Source organism: Chrysochloris asiatica, unplaced genomic scaffold, assembly GCF_000296735.1.
Source record: "Chrysochloris asiatica unplaced genomic scaffold, ChrAsi1.0 scaffold00007, whole genome shotgun sequence".
Lineage (NCBI taxonomy): Eukaryota > Metazoa > Chordata > Mammalia > Afrosoricida > Chrysochloridae > Chrysochloris > Chrysochloris asiatica.
In genome coordinates this window covers 10,785,179-10,808,926 of record NW_006408525.1, presented here as the reverse complement: position 1 = coordinate 10,808,926, position 23,748 = coordinate 10,785,179, and the positions used below count along the sequence as shown (strand labels likewise).

Sequence of the window (23,748 nt, the reverse complement as noted above, 5' to 3'; positions counted from 1 at the left end):
CAAGGTCAGCAGTTCAAAACTACCAGCTGTTCCATGGGAGAAAGATGAGGCTTTCTGCTCCCGTAAAGATTTACAGCCTCGGAAACCCTGTACAAGGTCGCTATGAGTCAGAACCGACTTCACAGCACATCACCACCATGCATATTTATATATATATATATTGCTGTCATTAAGTGCCGTCAAGTCAGTTCTGACTCACAGTGACCCTGTATAGGGTTTCCGAGGAGCAACTGGTGGGTTTGAACTGCCAGCTTAAGGCTCAAACCAACCTTGCAGCCCAGTGCTTATCCTATAGCGACACACCATATAAGTATATAAATATACATAAACAGCATGGTGGCTCTGTAGGATAAACAAACCACAAGGTTGGTGGTTTGAACCCACCAGCCACTCTGCTAGTGACAAAAGTACAGAGATCTTTGGTGGCAAAAGTGCAGAGGTGTGAGCTTGCACTTTGCTCAGTCCAGCCATGACACAGGGAAACCAGTGAATGGGGCCCATCATTCTCAGGAGACTGGGGAAAGTGAAGAGTGTATGTGGGCAATCTACCTTGCTAGCCAGTGACAGGCAGGGGCGGGGGGCCCGCCGGGGGCTTTCCAGCTTGACGATGCTGATGAATCCAGGTTCCAGATTGTCATCGTCACTGGCGTTGCACAGGTACAGAGGATGGGACTGCAGAGAGAGAGTGGAACTTGGGTTAAGGAGGCGGAGGTAGCAGAAGGAAGGAGGGGGGCTATGAAAGAGTGGGCTTCCTCAGTGCATTGCCTCAGAGTAAGCTAAGTCCCCTTCCATGCTCTTCTGATGGTTCTGGGGTCATGGATACAGGGAAGTGGAGGCCTAAATGTAGAGCCTGCTGCAAAGCAGCTCCTGCAACTGTCAAGCCCCAGTTTTCCAAACTGGACAATGTAGAGGGCTCCTCTCCTGGCTTCAGTCTCTCTCAGCCTGACTGTCCTACCTGCTTTTAAAACCCCAGGCTAAGAGAACAGCCATGTGTTCCTGTATCAGTGCCTTCAGAATCTCATTCTTCCTCTTCTCATGCCCCCTGCCTCCTTGGAATGCCCCCAGAAGGCCATGGATTATAGATGCCCATCTCCCATGTGACTTGGGTTTTCTTACTCAGTGTGGTCTCACCCTTCTCAGTATCCCTCTGTGCCTTTGCCCTCTGCCCGTGCTGGGACTAACCAGGGTGGTGACAGAGATAAGAGACTATTGGGGTCTTCGGTCTTGGACTGAAGCCCAGGGCTATGTAATTCCTAGGACCTCATCCTATGCCTAGCAAGAACACAATGAGGATCGAGCCAGTTCAGCCCATCTGCTCTGGGTCCGGTAGGGGTTCTAGGGCTCTGAAGTTATGGAAGATTCAAGCAGGACTCCATGCCTCTAGGTCCATCTGGTGCTGAGCAATGGCTAAAGGGTCAATGGGACCAACAGGCGCTAACATGACCCATGGACCCTCTTCCTGCATCACCAAAGAGCGGAGCTGCCCTTCTGCAACTCTCTTCTCATTAAGATGATGCTGATACGCATTTCAATTGTCTTTCTATGGAATAAAATGCCCGAGTGTTGTGAGAACAATGTATGATTTACTTGGATAATCCTATGACCCAGGGATGCCAATGTATACTGGCAAGAAAGGGGACTTCCTACTAAGGAGCTGCTTGCTGTCTATCCTTCCCTCTCCACTGTTGCTATCGTCTCAGGGGTCCACAGAAAGAACCATGAGAGGAACAAGAGAGAACTTAGGGTCTATGAAGATGTTCATGAGCATGATAATGTCTGTGTTGAATATAAAAGCACAACCCCTTTTTTGAAAACACTTTCAGGCTATTTCTTCTCATTGCATCACTGCCATCCCTTGAACATGTAGGTTCTCTATGAATATGCACTACCTTACTCGGTCAGAGGGGTTTGAAGTAGGAGGGATTCCATTCTTGCTCCAGTCTGGTGATGAGTGAACTTTAGTGTGTCTTCCCTGCCCCCAGAGAAAGGCTTGGGTGTAAGGTTGAGGGCTGGTCTCACTTTACTGGAGTGGTAACCTCTTTCTCAACAAGCTCCATTTGTCTGTCGATCTGTTCATCCATCTAACTTGAATTCATTCATTTATTCATTCTACCAACACTGAAAGCCCACTTGGTGCCAGACACCGTATAATGCACTGAGAATTCAAGAATGAATATGATAATCTCCCTGCCTTAAATGTACTGTGATGCTACAACGAAGGTGTGTTTGAGGGTTATAGGAGGGTATGAAAACAGGGGACTAACAATCCTAGCTGGACGGACAGAGAAGTTTTCACGTGAGGTGATTTGAGAATTTCTTTGGAGGCTGGATAGGTATGTCCTCACCCAGTAGTGGACCAATAAGTGGGGCAGCATTCCTGGCAGAGGAAGCAGCCTATGCCAAGGCACAGAGGCAAGGGTCTGGGGACTCTACAGGCAGTTTGGTCTAGTGTGAAAGAGCAGGACGGAGATGAAGTTGGCACAGCCTGCAGGAGTCAGACCGTGGAGCAGGAATGGCAGATTCGTAGCCAAGAAGGATCCCTCTGGGACTGCAGAGGACACTCTAGTAGAAGTCAGAAATCAGCTTTACCAACACATGAAAAGACATGACCCTTCCTTTCAAGGACAAATTGCAGCCCTGAAGTCCATTGCTTTGCTTGCCCCACACACTACTCTGGGAGCCAACTTTCTCAAGATGACTCCAAGACACCTCTTACTGGCCAGTCAATTGGGAGAGAGGGAAAGTCACTTTGGACAGATGGATAGGTTTTAGAAAAGGGTTTCTACCAGGCTTTGGCTCCCAGACCTCAGCAGGTGAGCCCAGCATCAACAGAGAATGGTGCTATATTGTGGGATACCTCTGATGAGGTAGAGGGGGAAAAATGATGACAGAGCCATTAACTTCTCTAGTCCTGAATTAACCACTATAGAAGGGGGAACGGGAAGAAACTAACCATTAGTAAATGCATACCAGGCACTGTGCTGGTGGCTTTACATTCTCTCTGTCTCCGAGGTAGGTGCTATCATCACCATTAAAGAAAAGCTTGAGACTCAGAGAAATTAAAGTTACACAGGATTAGAACCCAGCTCTGTAGGCCTCCATCTCCTTGGCAGTATGTAACTCCAAATGAGCAGTCAATTCTCCACTGTCCATCCTAATAATGGTGATGGTAGTGATAATAATTATCTTACATTCACTGAGTAAACACCCTGGACAAGTGATAGTTCTACTTTTGTGTACTAACACTTTTCATCTTCTCACCAACCCTAGAGGTAGAAAACGATTTCTCCATTTGAAAGATGAGGAAACTGAGGCCCTGAGAGGCTAAGTAGTATTTGCCCAAGATTCCACACTGAAATAAGTGGCAGAGATCAGCAGAAATGTAAAGAAGTAGTAGGATAAGATTTAAAAAGCAAATAACTTAAGAACAATTTCCATTTGACTTGAAAACTTGATACCTTCCTCTAGACTATGCCCAAGAATCACATGTACCTGAAGAATAAAGGCTCCAAAATGAGTCCCTGAAATACAGACAGTGACCCTCAGGACTCTGTTCTAGGCCCTCTTTCATTTTATATGTTCTCCCTGAGTGACCTCAGTTAAAGTGCTCATGTAAATACTGTTGATTCCATCTCAGTCCTCTGGTGAACCCCAAATCTCTATGTCCAACAGCCCCCTGGATGTTTCTACTTGAAGAATCTTAAACAAGCTACCTCAAATTCACAATGTCCAAAACTGAGCTAACCATGTTGTTATTCCTGCAAAATGTCACTTCTCCACTCATGTGTCAGTATGTCATAGTGTAGTGGCCCACACACCTGCTGCTGGGATGCTAAGAGCCATGTCACCCACGGTTCATATATATACCAGCAGGGTTAGCCAGGGTGGACAGGTTTTAGCAGAGCTGCCAGACATGGAAAACACTAGGAAGAAGAACTAGGTGGTCCATTTCTGAGGGATTAGCCACTGGAAGCCTTATGACCAGCAGCAGAACACTGTCACATATAGTGCCAGAAGATGAGTCGCCTCTGGTTTGAAGGCATTCAAAATACAACCAGGGAAGAGCTGCTTTCTTAAAGCAGAGTTGACCTTAATTATGTGAACGGAACAAAATTTTGGGGACCTCCATTTGCCAATGGGGCACAACTCAAAGTGAGAAGGAATAGCTTAAAACATCCATTAATAATCAGAACATGGAATGTACAAAGTATAAATGTAGGAAAATTGGAAGTCATCAAAAATGGAAATGGAATGCATAAAGATCAGTACCCTAGGTATAGGTGAGCTGAAATGGACTGGTATTAGCTATTTTGAATCTGACAATTATATGGTTTACTATGCCGGGAACTGGTGTGACACTGTAGGGTAAACACTGGAATGCTGACCTCAAGATTCAAAGTTCAAACCCATCAGCAGCTCCTTGGAAATCCTATATATGGTCACTATTAGTCAGAAATGACTCAACTGCACTTAACAACAACATGCCAGAATGGCAAGTTGAAAAAGAATGGCATCACATTCATTGTCAAGAAAGAACATTTCAAGCTATATCTTGAAATACAATGCTGTCTATGATGGGATAACATCCATCTGCTTACAAGGAAGACCAGTTAATACATTCAAATTTGCACACCAATCATCAATGCCAATGATGAAGAAATTGAAGAATTCTACCTACTTCTTCAGTCTGAAATTGATCAAATAGACCATCAAGATGCATTAATAATTACTAGTGATTGGCACACAAAAGTTGGAAATGAAGAGGAAAGATCAGTAGTTAGAAAATACAGTGTTGGTAATAGAAATGATGCTGGAGATCATATGACAAAAATTTTGCAAGACCAATGGCTTCTTCATTGCAAATACCCTTTTCAACAATATAAATGGTGACTATAGCTGACTTGATATCACTTAATAATGACAACAATATACATGTGGACCTTGCCAGATGTAATACACAGACATCAAATTGACCACATTTGTGGGAAAAGATGATGGAGAAGCTCAATATCATCAGTCAAAAAAAGGCCAGGGGCTGACTGTAGAAAAGACCAATTGCTCATATGCAAGTTCAGGCTGAAGCTGAAGAAAATAAAAGTAAGTCCAGTAGAGCCAAAAGCAAGCACTGAATATATCCCACCTGAATTTAGAGACCATCTCAAGAAAAGATTTGCTGCATTAGACACTAATGACTGAAGACCAGAAGAGTTGTGGAATAAAACCAGGCTCCAGAAATTGACGGAATACCAATTGAAATGGTTCAACAAACTGTTGTACCACTGAAAGCACTCACTAGTTTATGCCAAGAAATTTGGGAGACAGCGACCTGGTGAACCAATGGAAAGAGATCCATATTTGTGCCCATTCCAAAGAAAGGTAATCCTAAAGAACGCAGAAATTATCAAACGACATCATTAATATTACACGCAAGTAAAATTTTGATGAAGCTAATTCAAAAACAGTTGTAGCAGTACATGGAATTGCCAGAAATTCAAGCTGGATTCAGAAGAGGACATGGAACTTGGGATATCACTGCTTACATTAGATGGAACTTGGCTAAAAGCAGAGACTACCAGAAAGATGTTTACTAGTGTTTTATTGACTATGCAAATGAATTCAACTGTGTGGATCACAACAAACTATGACTAACATTGCAAAGAATGAAAAGTCCAGAATACTTCATTGTGCTCAAGCAAAACTTGTACATAGACTAAGAAGCAGTCTTTGAAGAGGACAAGATGATAATGTGTGGTTTAAAATCAGGGAAGGTGTATATCAAGGTTGTATCCTTTTACCATACTTATTCAGTCAGTATGCTGAGTACATTATCTGAGGAGCTGGACTATATGAAGAAGATCATGGCATCAGAACTAGAGGAAAATTTATTAACAACCTGAGCTATGCAGATGACTCAACCTTGCTTGCTGAAAGTGAAGAGGACTTGAAGTATTTACAGACGAAGATCAAATAATACAGCCTTCAGTATGGATTACAAATCATTGTAAAGAAAATTAAAATCCTCACAACTGGACTAATAAACAACATTATGATAAATGGAGAAAAGACTGAAGTTGTCTAGGATTTCATTTTAGTTGGATCCATAATCAATCCTCATGGAAGCAGCTGTCAAGAAATCTAATGATGTATTGCATTGGACAAATCTGCTGCGAAAGACTTTTTTAAAGTATTAAAGTATGCCTGACCCAAGCCATGAAATTTTCAATTACCTCGAATGAGTGTGAAAGCTGGACAATGAATTAGGAAGACCTTAGAAGAACTGATACATTTGAATTATGTTGTTGGCAAAGAATATTGAAAGTATCATGGACTGCCTGAAAACAAACAAATCTGACTTGGAACAAATGCAGAAGGACATCAAGTTTGTGAAAGTAGAGGGTCAGCGAAAAAGAAGGCTCTCAACAAGATGAACTGACACGGTGGCTACAATAATAGTCTCAAACATAACAGCAATTGTGAGGCTGGCCTAGGACTCGGCAGTATTTCCTTCTATTGTACATAGGGTAGTTATATGTTGGAGTCAACTTGATGGCAGCTACCAACAAAAACAAAAGGTCATTCAAACTAAGACTCTGTTCATTACTTAACAAACCAGTGTAGTCTTACAACAGTGTTAACTTTCTTCAGGGTATATCACAGAGGCTCTCTTTTCTCCCCTTATACAGGGAACTTTCAGTTGGAAAGGAATTCCTTGAAGAGAAAACAGACCCCAATGCATCTGCTTCCTTGGGCAGCAAAGCCTCCGTCATGGATAGAATTGTGCTCCACCAAAATATGTGTCGGCATGGCTGGGTCATGATTCTCAGTGGTTTGGCAATTATGTAATGATGTAATGGGGCAGTTATGTAATGATATAAGCACTTACCCACCCTCCTATGATGTGATTTGCCCTGATCTGATGTAATTATCATATCTGTTGTAAATCATCACTTCTATGATGTTAATGAGGCCGGATGCAATCGATAGGATTAGGTTGTATCTTGAGTTAATCTCTTTTGAGATATAAAAGAGATTAAGCAAGTAAGCAGAGTTCAGGGAACCTACTATCACCAAGAAAGAAAACCCAGGAGTAGGGTGCATCCTTTGGACTTGGGGGTCCCTGCATTATGAACTTCTAGATCCAGGGGAAGATTGATACCAAGATCCATGGAGATCTCCAGGGAATGTTGTGCCTACAGATGCTGACAGGAGAGACAAAGACCTTTCCCCAGAGCTGATCACTCTGAATGTGGACTTCTAGCCTTCTACTAAACTGTGAGAGAATAAATGTGTTTGTTAAAGCCATCCACTCGTGGTATTTCTGTTATAGCAACACTGGATGACTAAGACAGTCTCCTAATAGCAAAGACGCAGATGTGATTTCCACATTTAGAGCAAGAAAAACCAAATGGGAAGTGGAGCTGCAAAATGGGCTTGCTCATTGAGCAAGCCTGTGGGAGTCGGTGGGCTGAGGAGTGGTAGTTTCTGTTTTCATAAAAGACAGGGAGTTGGGAAGTCCCTATCCAGAAGCTACAATGAGAGGTAAATTAAAAGGAGCTTGTTCTCAGGGTCCAGGCTATCCTGATTCAGAACCTTCCTTTGCACACACATATTTCACAACAGCATGTGGGCTGTTGCTTGGTAGTATGTGTTGTATCTTATTTTCTTGAGTCTGTTCTTTATCTTTCTTCTTTTTTCCTTTTCTTTTCTTTCTTCCTTCTCAAGACAATCCTAGGTTCAAATTAGGACTCCATCATTTCTTACCTGTGTAACATGTGTCAAGCTACTTAATTTTCTGAGCCTCATACTTCTTCACATCTTCAGAATGGGGACAAAAATGCCTAATTATTATACAGATTGGAGATAATGTATCTAGGTGCCTAGCACTGAGCCTGACACTTGATACTCAGTAAGTGTTCATTAAATGGTAGCTGTTTTTATTACTGCATCTGAAGTAATAAAATCCCTTCTTATTCCTGGAAGGGACAAAGCCCTTCTGACTCCTTCCTCCCTTGGCGATCGACAACAGTGCCTTTGAATGCCAGCGTTCCACAAGTCTGGGACAACTCATTATCCACGGTCACTTCCCCCCTGTCCTCAGCCCTCTAAACCCCACGGAACAAGCTCTTCCAGTTCTCAGCCCGCCTCCTTCCCATGAAGGAAGCCATGTGATCTCATTACCTCCTCACAAAGGGCATTCCAGGGCTCAACTGAGCCCCAAACTTAATGCTGGTCTTACTTTATCCACAGCATCTCCTCCTCTTGGGGTGTGTGCCTTTGCAAGCAATTCTTTACTGTCTCCTGTTTCCCAGCCACCTCCTCCCCCACCTCCACCTCCTCGGCTGCAATAATCTCTTCGTTCTCTGATTCCACACACAGACCTTCACCCAGCCTTGGACAGGTAACTTTACTGCCTGCAACAAATTTGCCTTTGTAATCAGGAACATTGGCCGGACATCAAAGGCACCCTTCTCCCCATTTCCTCTTTTCAGATTTTATAATCATCCTCTCCTGTGCAACCTCCATTACCTGAACTTAGAACTACCTGACTTTTATCTCAGGCAGTAGGCACACCAGCATCATAAAGTAGAGCTCCTAAGGGAAAAGACAGATTGGCTTGAAATTGCTGTTCCTCCTCCCAGCACCAGAATGACCTCCTCTGAGGTCTCTTTGGCCTCCTTGCCCTTTATTTGAGGAGGTCGATGCTCTCACATCTATGGATTAGGTTCTAAAGGTAATTGTGCTTAGGCTGGGATTTAGGAATTTCTAGGCTGAATTCCCAACCTGAACTTGACCTGTTGCTACCTCTTTGAGATGTCTGAGTTTTCTAATTGTCAGAAGGTTGGGGAATTGTTAAGAGGATTTTTCCCCCTTTATTTGTTTTGTCAATTAAAAAACAAAAATCAAAGAGAATGTTGTTGTTATTAAGTGCCGTAAAGTTGGTTCCGAATCATAGTGACCCTATATAGGGTTTTCAAGGAGCAGCTGGTGGGTTTGAACCACTGACTTTGAGGTTAGCAGCCCGACTCGTAACCACTACACTACCAGAGCTCCTTCTGTATAATAGTATCCTTTTTCATATATTTTTCTTGCTGTTGTTAAGTGCTGCCGAGTCGGTTCTGATTTATACCTAACCTGTATAGAGTTTCCAAGGAGCAGCTGGTGGGTTTGAACTGCTGACCTTGAGGTTATCAGCCCGACTAATAACAACTATACTACTAGAGCGCCTTATGTGTAAAATAATGTGTAAAATTGTTGTTAAGTGGTGGGTTTGAACTTCAGACCTTGTCATTTACAGTTCAGTGCTGATCCTCCTATAGCACCACACTGGGAGTCCTAGGAAAATTTATCCCTACTTAATTTTTCCCTTTGTACCTGGAAAAAAAAAATTACAATTATATATCCCTACGTAACTGTGAAATTTTTCAGGTACAAAGGAACATTAAGTTGGTGGGAGAGAGAAGCATACCTTGAGGCCATCAGAGGGAAGTGGACTCACAGAGAGTGACAGAGGTCTCCAGTGCTTTTGACTTGATCCAAAAAACCTTCCCAGGTAGACAGGATGCTGGTAAGCAAAGGAGCTGTCCAAAGAACTAAAATGATGTGCCAGAATCCAACGGAAAACAGGCTGGCAAGGTCTGAGAGGAAAACCTGAGCTCAATAAAAGTCCAATTTGGGGTTTTCCATATCATTGTTATTGTGTGTCTTCAAGTTGGTTCTAACTCATAGCAACCCTGTATAGGATTTCCAAAAGTGGATGGTGGGTTTGAACTGCTAACCTTGCATTTACCAGTCTAATGCTTATCCTACAGTGCCACACCAGTGCTGGCACATAAAGTGGTGGTGGTGGTGGTGGTGTGCCGTGGAGTCAGTTCCAACTCATACTGACCCTGCACAGCGTTTCCAAGACTGAAATCTTTACGGAAGCAGAAAGCCTCATCTTTGTCCTGTGGAAAGACTGGTAGTTTTGAACAGCTGACCTTGAGGTTAGCAGCCCAACTTATAACCACCTTCTCACATATAGTGGTGGTGGTAGAGGTTATGTGCTGTGGAGTCGGTTCCGACTCATAGCGACCTTTATGGGAGCAGAAAGCCTCCTCTTTCTCCCACGGAACAGCTGGTAGTTTCGAACTAATGACCTTGCAGTTTGCAGCCCGATTCATAACCACTACGCTACCAGAGCTCCTTTCTCACATATAGTAGGCCCTTAGTATTTGGTGAAAAGATGAATAAAACTCTATTTAAATCCAGTGGCCAGGCCATTGTTGTTGTTGTTAAGTGCCAATGAGTTGGTTCCTACTCACAGTGACCTTGTACAGGGTTTCCAAGAAGCGGCTGGTGGGTTTGAACTGCTAACCTTGTGGTTCATAGTTCAATGCTGAACCTACAGCACCACACCAGGAGACCATGGTTTTGGCAGTTACGTGCCGAGGAGTCGGTTCTGACTCATAGTGATCCTGTACAGGGTTTCCAAGGCGGTAAATCTTTACGGGAGCAGAAAGCCTCATCTTTCTCCCGCGGAACAGCTGGTAGTTTCAAACTGCTGACCTTGTGGTTCACAGCCTGATTTGTAACCACTACACTACCAAAGCTCCAGGAGACCATAGAGGTTATAAAATAAGAGATGTGAATTGCTAACAGCTGAACCTGGCTCAAACCTGTAAGGAACCTTCAAAACTTGTCTTTTACAGATAAATGAGACTCAAGTTATATACTGTTCCTGGTTACACTACTTAAAGGAGTTTGGGGCAAAAATCCAAGTTCCCTAAATTCAGTCTCAGAACTCTACTCTGCCATGCTGCTTGCAGCTAAATCACTGGGGAGTAATCTGTGTGGTACAACAAACATTAGCTGAATATTACAATACATGGGCTGTGGTAGAAGTCTTTTGGATCCCATTTCTAGAATTTCCAAACTGGAATCCTAAGTCCAGACAGAAGCAGAGTCTGTCTGCTCCTTCTCCCTCTAGGCACACGCTCTTTCTGCCCACCAGTCTCAACTTCCTTCCTTTCTCCTACGGCTTATCTCATGTCTTCACTTAGCCACAACAAAGGCAGCCAGATCCACAAGCGGCTCAGAGATGCTTTTCCAGTGAACAGTCCGCATTTCTTTAGGATGAGAAAGGTATGTCCTGAAGTCAGAGGTCACAGAAGTTCAAGCTCAAATAATGGTCATTCAGTCAGACAACCATTTCCCTCACTTCCTCAGCCCACACTAAAGACTTTCATTCTTCAATTTTAGGGTTCACTTGTCTTAGTTTCAGACCATTGTGACCATCTGAGCTCCATCATGTAACTGACCTTTTTGCCCTAAATTGGCCTCCATGGTGGGGTTTTTCTGTCTAGTATCTTTGGTGGTTCACTGGGACATAAAGAGGAAGAAAAAAGAGTCAAAAGAGAGAGAGAAAGAGCTAGCTATCTGAATTGCTTTTAAAAATAAGGTGAATTAAAAAGAAGAAAAATTATTTGTTAATAATCTCAATGTAAAGAAAACAAAAACCCCTTAACACTGGATGAATAAGTAATATCATGATAAATAGAGAAAAGATTGAAGTTGCCAAAAACTTTATTTAGCTTGGATCCACCATCACCACTCATGGAAGCAGCAGTCAAGAAATTAAACGACATATTGAATTAGGCAAATCTGCTGCACAAGACCTCTTTAAAGTGTTTACGAGCAAAGATGTCAGTTTGAGTACTAAAGTACACCTGACCCAAGCCATAGTATTTTCAATAGCTTCATGTGCATGTGAAAGTTGGACAGTGAATGAGGAAAACCATAGAAGAATTGATGCATTTGAGTTATAGTGTTGGAGGAGAATATTGAAATATTATCACGGAGTGCTAGAAGAACAAATAAATCTGTGTTGGAAGAAATACAACCAGAATACTCCTTGGAAGCCAGGATGGTGAAAGTTTGTCTCTCATACGTCCAGCACATTGTCAGTACCAGTCCCTGGAGAAGGATATCATGCTAGGTAAAGTGGAAGATCAGCGGAAAAGATGGATTGGCGCAGTGGCAGCAATAATGGGCTCAAGTGTAGCAGTGAATGTGAGGATGACACAGGACCAGGCAGTGTTTTGTTCTGTTGGGCATAAGGTTGCTAAGAGTCGGAACTGACTGGATGGAACCTAACAACAACAACAATAGAGTAGAAAATCTCAGTCATGTCAGATGTTATTCCCATAGAGAAATAGATGTGGTCCTGATTCAGCTCAGAATGACCTCAAATTACTGGGAAGCTACTCATGAAGTTAGAAGCAAGGCAGAGCTAGCCCAACTAATGTGTTACATAAGAATTCTTTGGAAGAAAAGTCTATGAGATCAGACACCAAGTTCTGAGATCCACAAAGACCAAGGCCTTACTTAGAAGGCACCCCAATCGTTTGGTCTGGACTCCTTCCCTCTACCAGGCAAGGAACTTAAGGCTCAACAATCCAAGGATCCTATGAAGAAATCCTGAAAGATCAGCTCAGTTCGGCCACTCAGTTAGACCACTGCTCCAGCAACCTCCTGTCCCCTTTACTGATCACCCTTCTAGAGGAAATACCTCTGTAGGTCCCCTCTTTTAGCTATGTCTTGCCCAAAGAGACTCTGTAGGAAGGCAGAAGTCTTGACACAGGTGGCAGAACTGCTAAGGTTAATATCAACTCCCTACATTTCTAGGAGAAGGGTCTGAGGAGGCTTTGGCCAATGCCTGAGACCAGGCCTTAACTCTTAGCACTATGAAGTAGTTAACTGAACTTTCACATTTAACCTGCTAAGCTATTTGTAATCAGCCTTGACACAGTCTACTTTGTGATCTTGCTGCTCTTGTTCCAGACAAACTCATGCCAGAGATGGTCAGAATTTAGAAACTTGCTGGAAGCAGCTAATATTTGTTTTTAAGTAATTACTCAGGTTAAGATTTGAATGCTTAAAATTTAAAGACTTAAAGCCAGATAGACCAAATGTAAAAAGACCAAAGAAACGAAACTAGAGGAAATTAGAGGAAACCGGATTGTTTATTTAAATATGTCAGCAGTCCACCCAGCCTGCCAGCAGAACTACTGAGCTCTGTGAGTGGAAGATGGCTTCATAAACCTGGTTTTGTCACATGTACTCCATGCCTTTCAGGACTAGGCTTTGGCTCAGAGACTGCAGAAATTGAAAGTTATCCATGCAAACTACGCCATGCTAGTGTCTTCTAGGACAGGCTGGTCCTGGTGCTTATAAGCCTTTTAAGGGAAATATTATATCTAAATAAGCCAGCTCAACTCAATCTTCTACGTTCAAGTTTTAATTGTGACACGTGGTAAAACTAAGGCGTCCCCAGCTCCTGGGCAATCACATAGAATATTGCATTTGCATTGCAAAATGAAGTAAGTAAGGAGGGTGGGCCTGTGCTTGAAAAAAGAAATAGAGAAGGCTTATCGGTAGTTGCACTCAGAAATTATTTGGGGAGGATAAGGACAAAATGATTCCAGCTACCAGCCAACTCAGATGCCCAGAGTCTCTTCTTATAAGCCATTGGGGGGTTGAGATCAGACCAAGTTGTCTTCTGTTGAGAAGAGGCAGCAAGCAGCCTGGAGAGGCTTGTATTGGAGATAGCCCAAGTGCCCCAGCCTAACTGCTGACAGCACTTTGACCACAGCTCTGAATCCTAGTCCATGGGGTGGCCCTGGGGAAGAGGCCTGCTTTGGGGGGACTGTTTAATGATTTGCCAGCAAAGAACAAGGCAAACAGACTGCTGGCAGCTGCCTGGATGCTACAGGAGGGTAGATTTCTATTCCCACCCACAGTGCAGCCTTCTAGGCAGGGGATGAAAGAAAAAGTAAGGGATGGTGTTGTGGGAAGCTGGCAGGGATTGTCATTTTGGACTCAGCATTTCACTCAGTCTCTATGGATGGTGCCTGGGTATCTTGGCATTGGTGTGATTTGGTATTTCCATCCTCTAAATATTTTAATAATTCCTAACAGCGGCATCTCTTGAACGTCTAGGAAGTCAAGAGGAAACTATGTGTCTCCGAATGGTAGAATTCTAGTCTCTGAAGAGAAGGTAACCAGCAAAACCAATATCCTTGTTCTTAATAAATCCATTACAGAAACTATAAGATGGTAAAGCACTGATTCTTTGCTAAATTCCTTTCTCACCACCATCCTCCCATGGACCTCTCCCTTTCTTCTTGACTACGAGAAAAGTGGTCCCTGTCAGACACAGACTCCAAGCTCAATAGCATTCTACCTCTTCTTTTCCCCTACTCCCAGCCCAAGCCAAACTGCGGCCTTCTCCTAGCCTCTAATTAGTCCTCAGTCCCCAGAATGAAATGCTCTCTTCCATATATTCTCCTGGAGCCATTTAGTCAGCATTTTTAAATGTTGTTGTTTGCATTCCACCGGTGAGCCACCCTTTTACCCATTTCCTCCAGTAGAATGCTGGGGTCTTAGTAGATGGTCAATAAAGTCCTAGTCCTTTCCTGTTTCCTGAACTCTTAAAGTCAGGGATTAGATCTAATTCATCACACAGCATAATGCCAAACCCACAGTTGTTGTTGTTGTTAGGTGCCATCGAGTGAGTCGACCTTATGCACAGCAGAACGAAACATTGCCCAATCCTGGGTCAACCTCACTACTGTTGCCATGCTTGAGTTCATTGATGCTGCCACTTGGCCAATCCATCTCACTGGGGGTCTTCCTCTTTATCTCTGACCCTCCACCAGAGATTAAGAAAAAATGCATGTTGAATCATCTGTTTTAACAAACATATGTGAGATAAAATAAATTTGGTGTTTGCGTTGTCATTTCACCAGGATATGATTCTTTTCAGGTTTCACATTTCTCTTCAGAGATATTCTAGACACTTTCTATAAGCTTAAGTCTTAAAGTCAGTTCTACAGTATTTTGACTTTTTAGCAAGGAAGTTTGCTTTCTTCCTTCTTACCATTATGCCTAAATCTATCTCCATAACCCTGGTCAAAATTCTTTCAGGAAAAGCTTCCTGCTTACTAACCCATCTCCAGGACTCTTTTTCTATCTCCCCTCAGCATCAGTGTACTGAATGGAGCATAATCCCTAATGGGGGAGAGAGGACCAACTTAATAGTAATGATACCTGCTCTTAAGAAACAAAGACCTGATTGCAGCTGTACAGCATATGTACACACACGCACACACATGTACACAAACATACACACACAATAATCTTAAGGACTCTTGTCAAACAACATTCAAGTGAATACAAATACACAGAGCATCTTGTTGTTGTTGTTGTTAAGTGTCTTCGAGTTGGTTCCGACTCATAGTGACCCTGTATAAGGTTACTGAGGAGCAGCTGGTGAATTTGAACTGCCGACCCTGCAGTTCAAATAGACCTTGCGATCCAGTGCAATCCACAGCGCCATACCAGGACGCCACATAGAGCAGAGCATGCATATTCAGAGGTCGTAGAGTAAAAGAGTAGGTAGACTAATATGTTCTTGCTATATTACTTTGCAGGTGTTCTCTTGTCATTTTGGGTCACTTAATATAGCTCCCAGAAGATGCAACAAATCTGTCTTGTAAGAAGTACAGCCTGAATGATCCTTGGAAGTCAGAATGGTGAGACTTCCTCTCTCATGAAATTTGGACATGTGGCCAGGAGGGACCAGTCTCTAGAGTAGGACACCCTGCTTGGTAAAGTGGAGAGTTAGCAAAAAAGAGAAAAACCCTCCAACGAGATGGGCTGACACAGTAGTAGCAGTAGCAATGGGCTCAAACATGACAACTGGGAGGGTGGTACAGGACAGGGCAGCGTTTCATTCTATTATGCACAGGGGTGCTAGCAGTTGGAACCGACTCAACGGCATCTAACGACAATAGTCTTTCTTCTAGATTTGATGTCAGTTCTTCAGTGTAGGAGCCATTTAGGGACTACTGTAATGTATTATAATATATACACTTTTTTTTTTTAATCCCTGTAGTATTGACTCAGAGAAACTCTTGTCCTCTAGTGGCTTCAGGCCATAGAATTGGTTAAGTGACCTTTCATTCCTCACCAAGACTTTATGAAGACTTGGCCCAGTAAGTTGCATGGCAAAGGTCTGGAAAAACTCGGAATTGATTCACTCCCCAAAAAGTTCCATATTTTTCTTAAGAGGTCTTCTTTCACATTTAGTAGGATAAGAGATGAATTACATTTGTTTCCCTAGTCCTTCAGTCAAATTCTTTTTGTCCTCTGACCAGATGATGTGTCTGAAGCCCAAGTTTTAAAAACTTCCTTCAAGAAGCTATGAACCATCTGATACCATCACCCTTTATTTCGGCTTCCTAGCAGCGTAAACTTTCTACTCTAGTCCCTGTCCCTGAGGATGTAGGCTACCTCAAGGTTGTATGTTAAAATATTCCAAACATCCTCTGAGTTGCTCTTAGTGAACTATGAGTTCTTTGTTGTTTCCTAATTACTCAAACTTCTTTATTTTTCTTGCTAAGCACAGATGGTAAGAGATACAAGAGGATAATCAAAGTGCTGATAATGGAAGAGGAGTCTTCTCCAGTCTCAAGTTGGCTCTGCTGAATACAAGTTCCTGTTTGCATTTGTCAAAAGATTCCGGGAGGTGCCACCACCAGACTGAATGGGTAAGGAAAGTACTTAGAGAGTCAGGGAGGGGAGCCAAATCCCTGGGTTGAGAGTTCACAGGGCAATGCGGATCAATAGCAGCACTTCTGATTCAGGCGCTGTTATCAAGGTACAAGGTACAAACAACACTACCCTTTGTCCTTTTCATTTTTACTCTGCTAATGGAACCCTTCACTCTAAATTAGACTGTTATTCAGCCTTGATGTTGCATTTTATATTAGCAAAGTGCTTTATAATCCTTCATTAGCTATTTTATTCTCCCTCTATTAGCACTGCCCATTTCACAAATTAGATAACTGAGGCTTGAGGAGACATTGCAATGCATATTGGGTTTGTGACCACAAGTTCTGAATTCTGTCCATGGATTTCAGATGTTAAGTCTAATTAAGTGGGACTTGAAGGGCCACAGAAAAGGCAGAGTAGAAGAACAGAGGCTCTGAAATTCCAACAGACTTCTTGAGAACTAAACGTCCAAGGATTTCGGACAAGACTTCAAAACTTTTACTTTATTTTACTGGCAGTAGAATTGAGAGCTCTTACTAGCTGAAATTAGAAATGTGGCCACCAAACATGGTGTTAACAGTTCTCTTGACTGCCTGGTCTCCGTAACAGAATGGAAAGCAGAGAGGAAAAGGGATGTGTTTGCATTTCTGACACCAATTGTTTCCTAAGAAAAGGGACTGATGCTAAACAAGACAAACATCCCTAAGTTGACTTCTGACCTGTTGAATACCCATTCTTGACACTCTTCTCCTTTATGGATCATCACACAATACTATTCCAGTTCTTCTACTTCTCGGACTGTCCCTCGTTTGCTTCCTCTCTCACTTTCTCCTCTTCTGACACCTCTCATTTAAAATATTCATGTTTCCTAAAGATATAGGCTCTGATCTCTCTGATCTCTTTCTGGGATTATTATTCACTCTAATATTTCCAATGATGAGTCCCCAAATATGTCGCCAAAGTAAACTCTCAACTTCAAAATGCTTAACAGACATTCCTTTGAGTCTTACTGCCATGTCAAACTCAAATATATCTAACCTAAGTTACCTTCTCCCCGAACTCCACCCTAACCAATAATCCCTTTGGTTGTTTGTTATTGTTAAGTGCCATTGAGTCGGTACCGACCCATAGTGACCTTGTATAGGGTTTCCAAGGAGCGGCTGGTGAGTCTGACCTTGAGCTTCAAACTGACCTTGCAGTTGAGTGCTTATCCTACAGTGCCACACTAGGACTCCCTCTTAACTTATCCACTTTTGTTAATGGCACCACCATTTGCCTAGAGACTTGGGCTGAACACCTCAAGAGTCATTATGATTCCTCCTCCCTATAGCAAATCACTTAAACTCATTGTTTGGAATCGAATGCCTCCAAGTCTCTGGAGTCTGAATCATTACACTAGACTTCCAACTATAGTCTCCAGTCTTTCCCTATTCTAAAGTTCTCTGTATCGCACTAAAAATGAGTCTTCCAAAATTTGGTATGAATGATGTAATTAATTGCTCTGTTCAAATAACACCAATAGTTTTCCACTGCCTTCTGAATTAAATGTAAACTTCTTACACTGTCAAATCAAGACCTCAGTGCTCTGTGTACACTGGCTTTGAAATCAGACAACTTGGTTTCACGGTTCAACCCTGCTACTGACAAGCTGTGTGTGACTTTGAGTGGGTAACATAACATCTCTGAGCCTTGGTTTTCTTATTGATTAAAATATATATAAATATGGATATTGCCATCCACTAAAGATTACTGTAGTAACTAAATGAAATAACAGAGTACCAGAAGTTCCTGCCTACTGTGGGTACTCAATAAGTATTAGGTACTTCCCCATTCCCCTTTACCTTTTCAGCTTTATCTCCCATTTCTCCCCTAAATGTCTACTTGTCCAAACCAAAGGACATTACTGACTATTCCCACATTCTCTTGGAATGCCCACTACTCCTATCCTGCAGCTTATTAAAACCCTACCTATCCTTCAAGGGCAGGCTCATATGCTATTTCTTTCATGAATAATCTCATCTTCATCTTAGATGCCTCAAACATTTAATATGTATTTATTGTATGACATTTTTACCTTCTGTCTTATATTTTTACCTGGTGAATTAAGGGCAGGTTTTTGTTGTTGCTTTTTACTCTCCCACATAGCACAATGCCCAAACACACCAGGCAATCAATGAACGTGTGCTGAATTAATATTGAAAGCTTGAGCCTTTGGTCTCCCAAGAGGCCATTTATTTGTGATTCATACTTCACACTGAGTGCTCTTTAGAAACAATCTCAGGAGGGATATCAGAATTTCAAATAAGTTGAACAAAGAAGCTGAGTCAGTCTAGGATTAAGTTCAGTCCTAGTTCAGCTAACAAAGGCTGTCTGGACCCTGTTCCTGCTATAGATATCATAATTTGGCAATTTATGTAAACCATGGGAACTCACTTGAGAACATATATGTTTTAGGAATGGGCAAGCACAACACATGATATTTATGTTTATTAACTACTAGTTAATTAACCACTATTAGGAATTCTGGTTTGGTGCTGTAAGATAAGCACTGGACTGCTAACCACAAGGTCAGCGGTTCAAACCCACCAGTCACTGATTGGAAATCCTATATAGGGCTGCTATGAGTCAGAACCAATTCAATGGCTTTTAGCAACAACAGCGTGACTGAAAATGCCAATGGCTTCATTGATTTAGAAATGAGATCCAAAGAGCTACTTGATTTCCTAGGTTCTGAATGTGTCTCAGCTAAGAGGTAACTATACCTACTCTGGCTTTCATCCAATATATTTCCTCTTGTCCCAGTTGGCAAATGGGTAATTATATGACATCAGCCACCATGGAGTGACTGGAACAAAAGATGGCTTCATGGCACCAAGCTTCTGAATCACTGACCACGGAAGCATCGCCTGCCCCCCCACCCCCACCCCAACACACACCTCCTTCCATAAAAACCACCTTATCTGATATTGCTGTTGACACAGTGACTATGCTTAGGTTCCGGCACTTTCCTTTTCTTCTTCTTCGTGTTTGTTCGGGTGGGGACCTCCATACAGATGCCTGCAAATGAGTTCTTATGGGGCAGGAGTAACCATGTTGTCATCAGCTCATGCTTTTGCCTTTAGGGAGGCTTACCTCAGAAAGTGGCAGCATATCTAACTGCTGAGCTAATACTTACCTGAAATGTTTCAGAGTCTGAACCCTGGTCCTAGCCAAATATCTCATTCCTTAGCTTGGGCATTATCAGGCCTGTCTCTGGAGTCACCTTACTCAGTCCTTTTGAACAGGGAAGCTCAACGGTACAAGCATTCCTTGTCAAGGCCTAGGGAGTCACTCGACGTGATTTACATGTTGGAGGGAAATTCACCCATGGTTACATCAGAATGGACCTGAAATGCAGCCTCTTAGTTGGAAAATATTTAATGGTCACCAATCTTTCCAAAATTGTGTTAGATCCTGCCCAGAAGTTATAGTCTTATTGGGGAGCTAACTTGGTCGTGCAGTGGGGTACATGTTGGACCCTAAGTGCAAGGTCAACAGTTTGAATTTACCAGCTACTCCTCAGGAGGAAGACTTGCAGCCTCAGAAACCCTATACAAGGTTGCCATGAGTCGGAACTGACTCAACAGCATACCACCACCACCAATGAGCCCTGGTGTGGTACTGTAGGATAAGCTTTGCACTGCTAACCACAAGGTTGGCAGTTAAAACCCACCAGCTGCTTGTGAAAATCCTATACAAGGTTGTTATGAGTCAGAACTGACTTGACAACATACAACAATATGATATATACACATGTAAACAAACAAGATGGTGGTACACAATGGTACACCATCAAGTACCACATTTTATGCTACAGTCATATTGTATGGACTTTGTGGAGGAGATGGATGGCTCTAAGACAGCCCTTAAGGAGGAAGGATTTGACTAAAAGAAAAATAACTACATAAGTTACCTCTTCACTAATCCACTGGCATCTATTTAGTGGGTTTTTAACAGGGAAAAGGTGATCAGTTTCTCTCAAGTCTTCAAGGTGCAGAAAGGAGAAATGGGATCTTAAATGATTATGGCATATTAGGGCACATCATTAAAAAAGGCAAATCACTAGAAAAGGTACAGTAGAGGGTCCGTGAAAATGAGGGGGCCCTTCACCTGGAGCAGTGACAAAGGATTCAAACCTACTAGAGATCATGAAGGTGGCCCAGGGTTAAGCAGCATTTTGTTGTTCTCCATGGGGTCACTCTAAATGGCAATTAACAACAGCAAAACATGAGGAGACAATAAAGCTTGTCTGACTGAGATATATGAGGCAGGGTCCAATTATGAAGGCCACCGAATGCTAAATAAGAATTTGCGTTTACTCGCATATGTTTAAAAAAAAAAAAAAAAGAGGGATCGTTTTAAGTTGGTGAACAAGGAGATCTCCTTATCAAAACAACATTTTAAGCAGAACAATTTAGGAGCAAAGTAAAAAGTGCAGTCTATGGTGGAATGAAGAGAAAACTGGTGATAGGAAAACCAGTTAGAGAAGTGTTCTAGTAATCTGGTACCGGCAGGATGAGAACTTGAACTTTGGTGGTAACAGTTCAAAGGAGAAGAGATGAATCACAGAAATTATGAAGGAAGTGTTGGAAGTCCTTGCTGACAGATTGGACAATAGGGGTGAAGGGAAGGGAGGAGTTCCAAACCTGGAGAACTGGGGAAAAGATGTTGCATTAACTAAAGAGGAGAACCAGAAAAAGAAGTTAGTCTTGATCAAGGAAAATTTAATTCAGCTTTAGGAATGATGAGTTAGCAATGAACATTTAAACCCTCCTCCAGGCAATTTGAAATAAGAATTGGAGTTTGGGTATAGGGGCAGAATTGAAGACGCAAATTTGCCAAACAGTGTATATATCTTCAGATACAGAACTATAGATGTTAAACACTAATTTTAATACATGGAAACACTTAGATAAAGTTTGTTGTTAAGTGCCATCAATTCAGTTCCGACTCATAGCAACCCTGTATAGGGTTTCCTGGGACCGGCTGGTGAGTTTGAACCACCGACCTTGCAGTTCAAACCCACCTTGTGATCCAGTGCTTATCTTACAGCGCTACACAGTTTAAATGGCTGCAAAAATGAAATATATTAAAAGTAGTGTTTGTGGTTCTTGGCTTACTTGGAGTGGTTCTACAAAAATAAATCCAGGGAGTCAGGGCAAGATGACAGAGCAGACCCTCTGTAACGAAGACATGGGAAACAAGTGAAACCTATACAGATTGAGGGTTCTGCAACACTGAGCTTCAGAAGAGAGGATACAGAGATGGACTGAGTGCCGATTGGAAGAAGAAGCTGAAAAGGAACAGGAAGAGAAAAGAAAAGCAGGCAGGCTAACAGCTGGCATGGAGTGGTGTGGCCATGTTGAACTTTTGCAAGTGGTTGCTAACACAGTGGTCTGTGGGCAGAGGACCAGGCTACAGGTGGGAGACAAAAGAAGTGCTGTCTTCCCTTGTTCTTTTGCTTTCCTGGTGGCCACGGCGTGACCAATCCTGCCTTCCTGTGCAGCCTCTTTTTGGGGTCCTTCCAGAGGCACCTGAACCAGCCCTGAATTAACTTACTGTGTTCAGACTTCCCTCCAGTCTCTATCACACCCACCAGGAGACAGGTGGTGAGTGTCTGAGAACACACCAACATGCAATCATCAATTAAATATAAATACAACGACACTACAATGTCTCAGCGAAAACAGGCAATTTCAGCTTAGACAAGGAACAAGACAGAGTGTCTCAAACAAATGACCAAAATATAGAGTCAGAAAATATAATACCAGAAACGGCTTAGAACTACTTGAAAAGAAAATTAAAAGACTACTACTTAGATATCTTCAGTGAATTGAAAGGTTGATGAAAGCAAGGAAGAATTCAGGAAAATAATATAAGAACAAACTGACAAAGTAATGAAAAATTGGAAACCAAAATAAAAACAGCAATTAGAAAGCCAGAAGATAACTACTAAGGCTTCAGAAGTAGGTAACACACTGAAAGGGCAAAGCAGAATTGAATCAATGGAAGGACGAATCAATGAGCTTGAAAACAAACCTCTCAATACTCACCTTTGAGAGAAACAATCGGAAAAAATCATGTAATAATCAAAAGAAAACTTAAGATTAATGTGGTATACTATCAAGAGGAATAACTTCCATGTGATTGGAATTTCAGAACAGGAAGAGACAATAAAGCTATAGAGAAAATTGTCCAAGATTTGCTGGAAGAAAACCTTCCTAACATCATGAGAAATAAGAACACAGCCATTCAAGTAGTTAAACAAACTCCAAACTGAACAGACCCAAAAAAACATCTCCAAGACATATTATAATAAAAATTTTCAAAATCAAAGCAAAGGAAAAAATCCTGAAAGCAGCTCAGGAAAAGCAAAAAGTTACCTACAAAGGAGAACTGTAAGATTTTTCAGCAGAAACCGTGCAGGCAAGGAGACAATGGGATGACATATATAGAACTCTGCAAGAAAAAAACTGCCAAACAAGAATCATATACCCAGCAAAATTGTCCATCAAATATAATGGTGAAATTAGGGCATTTCCAGATTAACAGAAATTAGAAGAATTTGCAAAACCAGACCAATTTTACAAAAAATACTAATGCAAGGTCTCTGGACAGAGAAGAGAGAACCAAGAACAGCAGACAACAACCTGTGACTAACATACATGACAATATCACCCAGATCTCAAGCCAGATTTAGATGAATTCAAAGTAAAACAAACCTAGAAGACTGAAATTAGGGAAGACTGAAACCAGAGGTACCAGTTTGCAAGAACAACAAAATATAAAGTCAAAAAATGGAATCATGTAATTACAGAACTTCCAAATGAAGAAGAAATCAAGAAGATTTCAAGAAAAAATTTTTAAAATAAATTTAACTGTAACCCCAAAACTAGACCAAGCCTCACTCTTGCCCTAGCCCAATCCCTAACATTAACCCTAGTCTTTACCATAACCCTAACACAAAATGCAGGGTCGCTATGAGTCGGAACTGACTCCATGGCAGATAACAACAACAACAACAACAACACAAAATGAAGTCATAGGCCTTGCCTTGTTGTTGTTGTTAAGTGCCGTCAAGTCAGTTCCGACCCATAGCGACCCTGTACAGGGTTT

The 23,748-nt window shown here is 42.1% G+C and overlaps 1 protein-coding gene across 1 annotated transcript in view; it reads right to left on the bottom strand.

Annotated features, from left to right (window-relative positions):
- RNF43 (ring finger protein 43) overlaps positions 1–23,748 on the bottom strand; it is an 83,887-nt gene that overhangs the window by 22,170 nt on the left and 37,969 nt on the right. Inside the window, exon 2 of the mRNA XM_006832390.1 lies at positions 550–672. Coding sequence (XP_006832453.1) covers positions 550–672 — 123 coding nt within the window. The remainder of the gene's footprint in view (positions 1–549; positions 673–23,748) is intronic.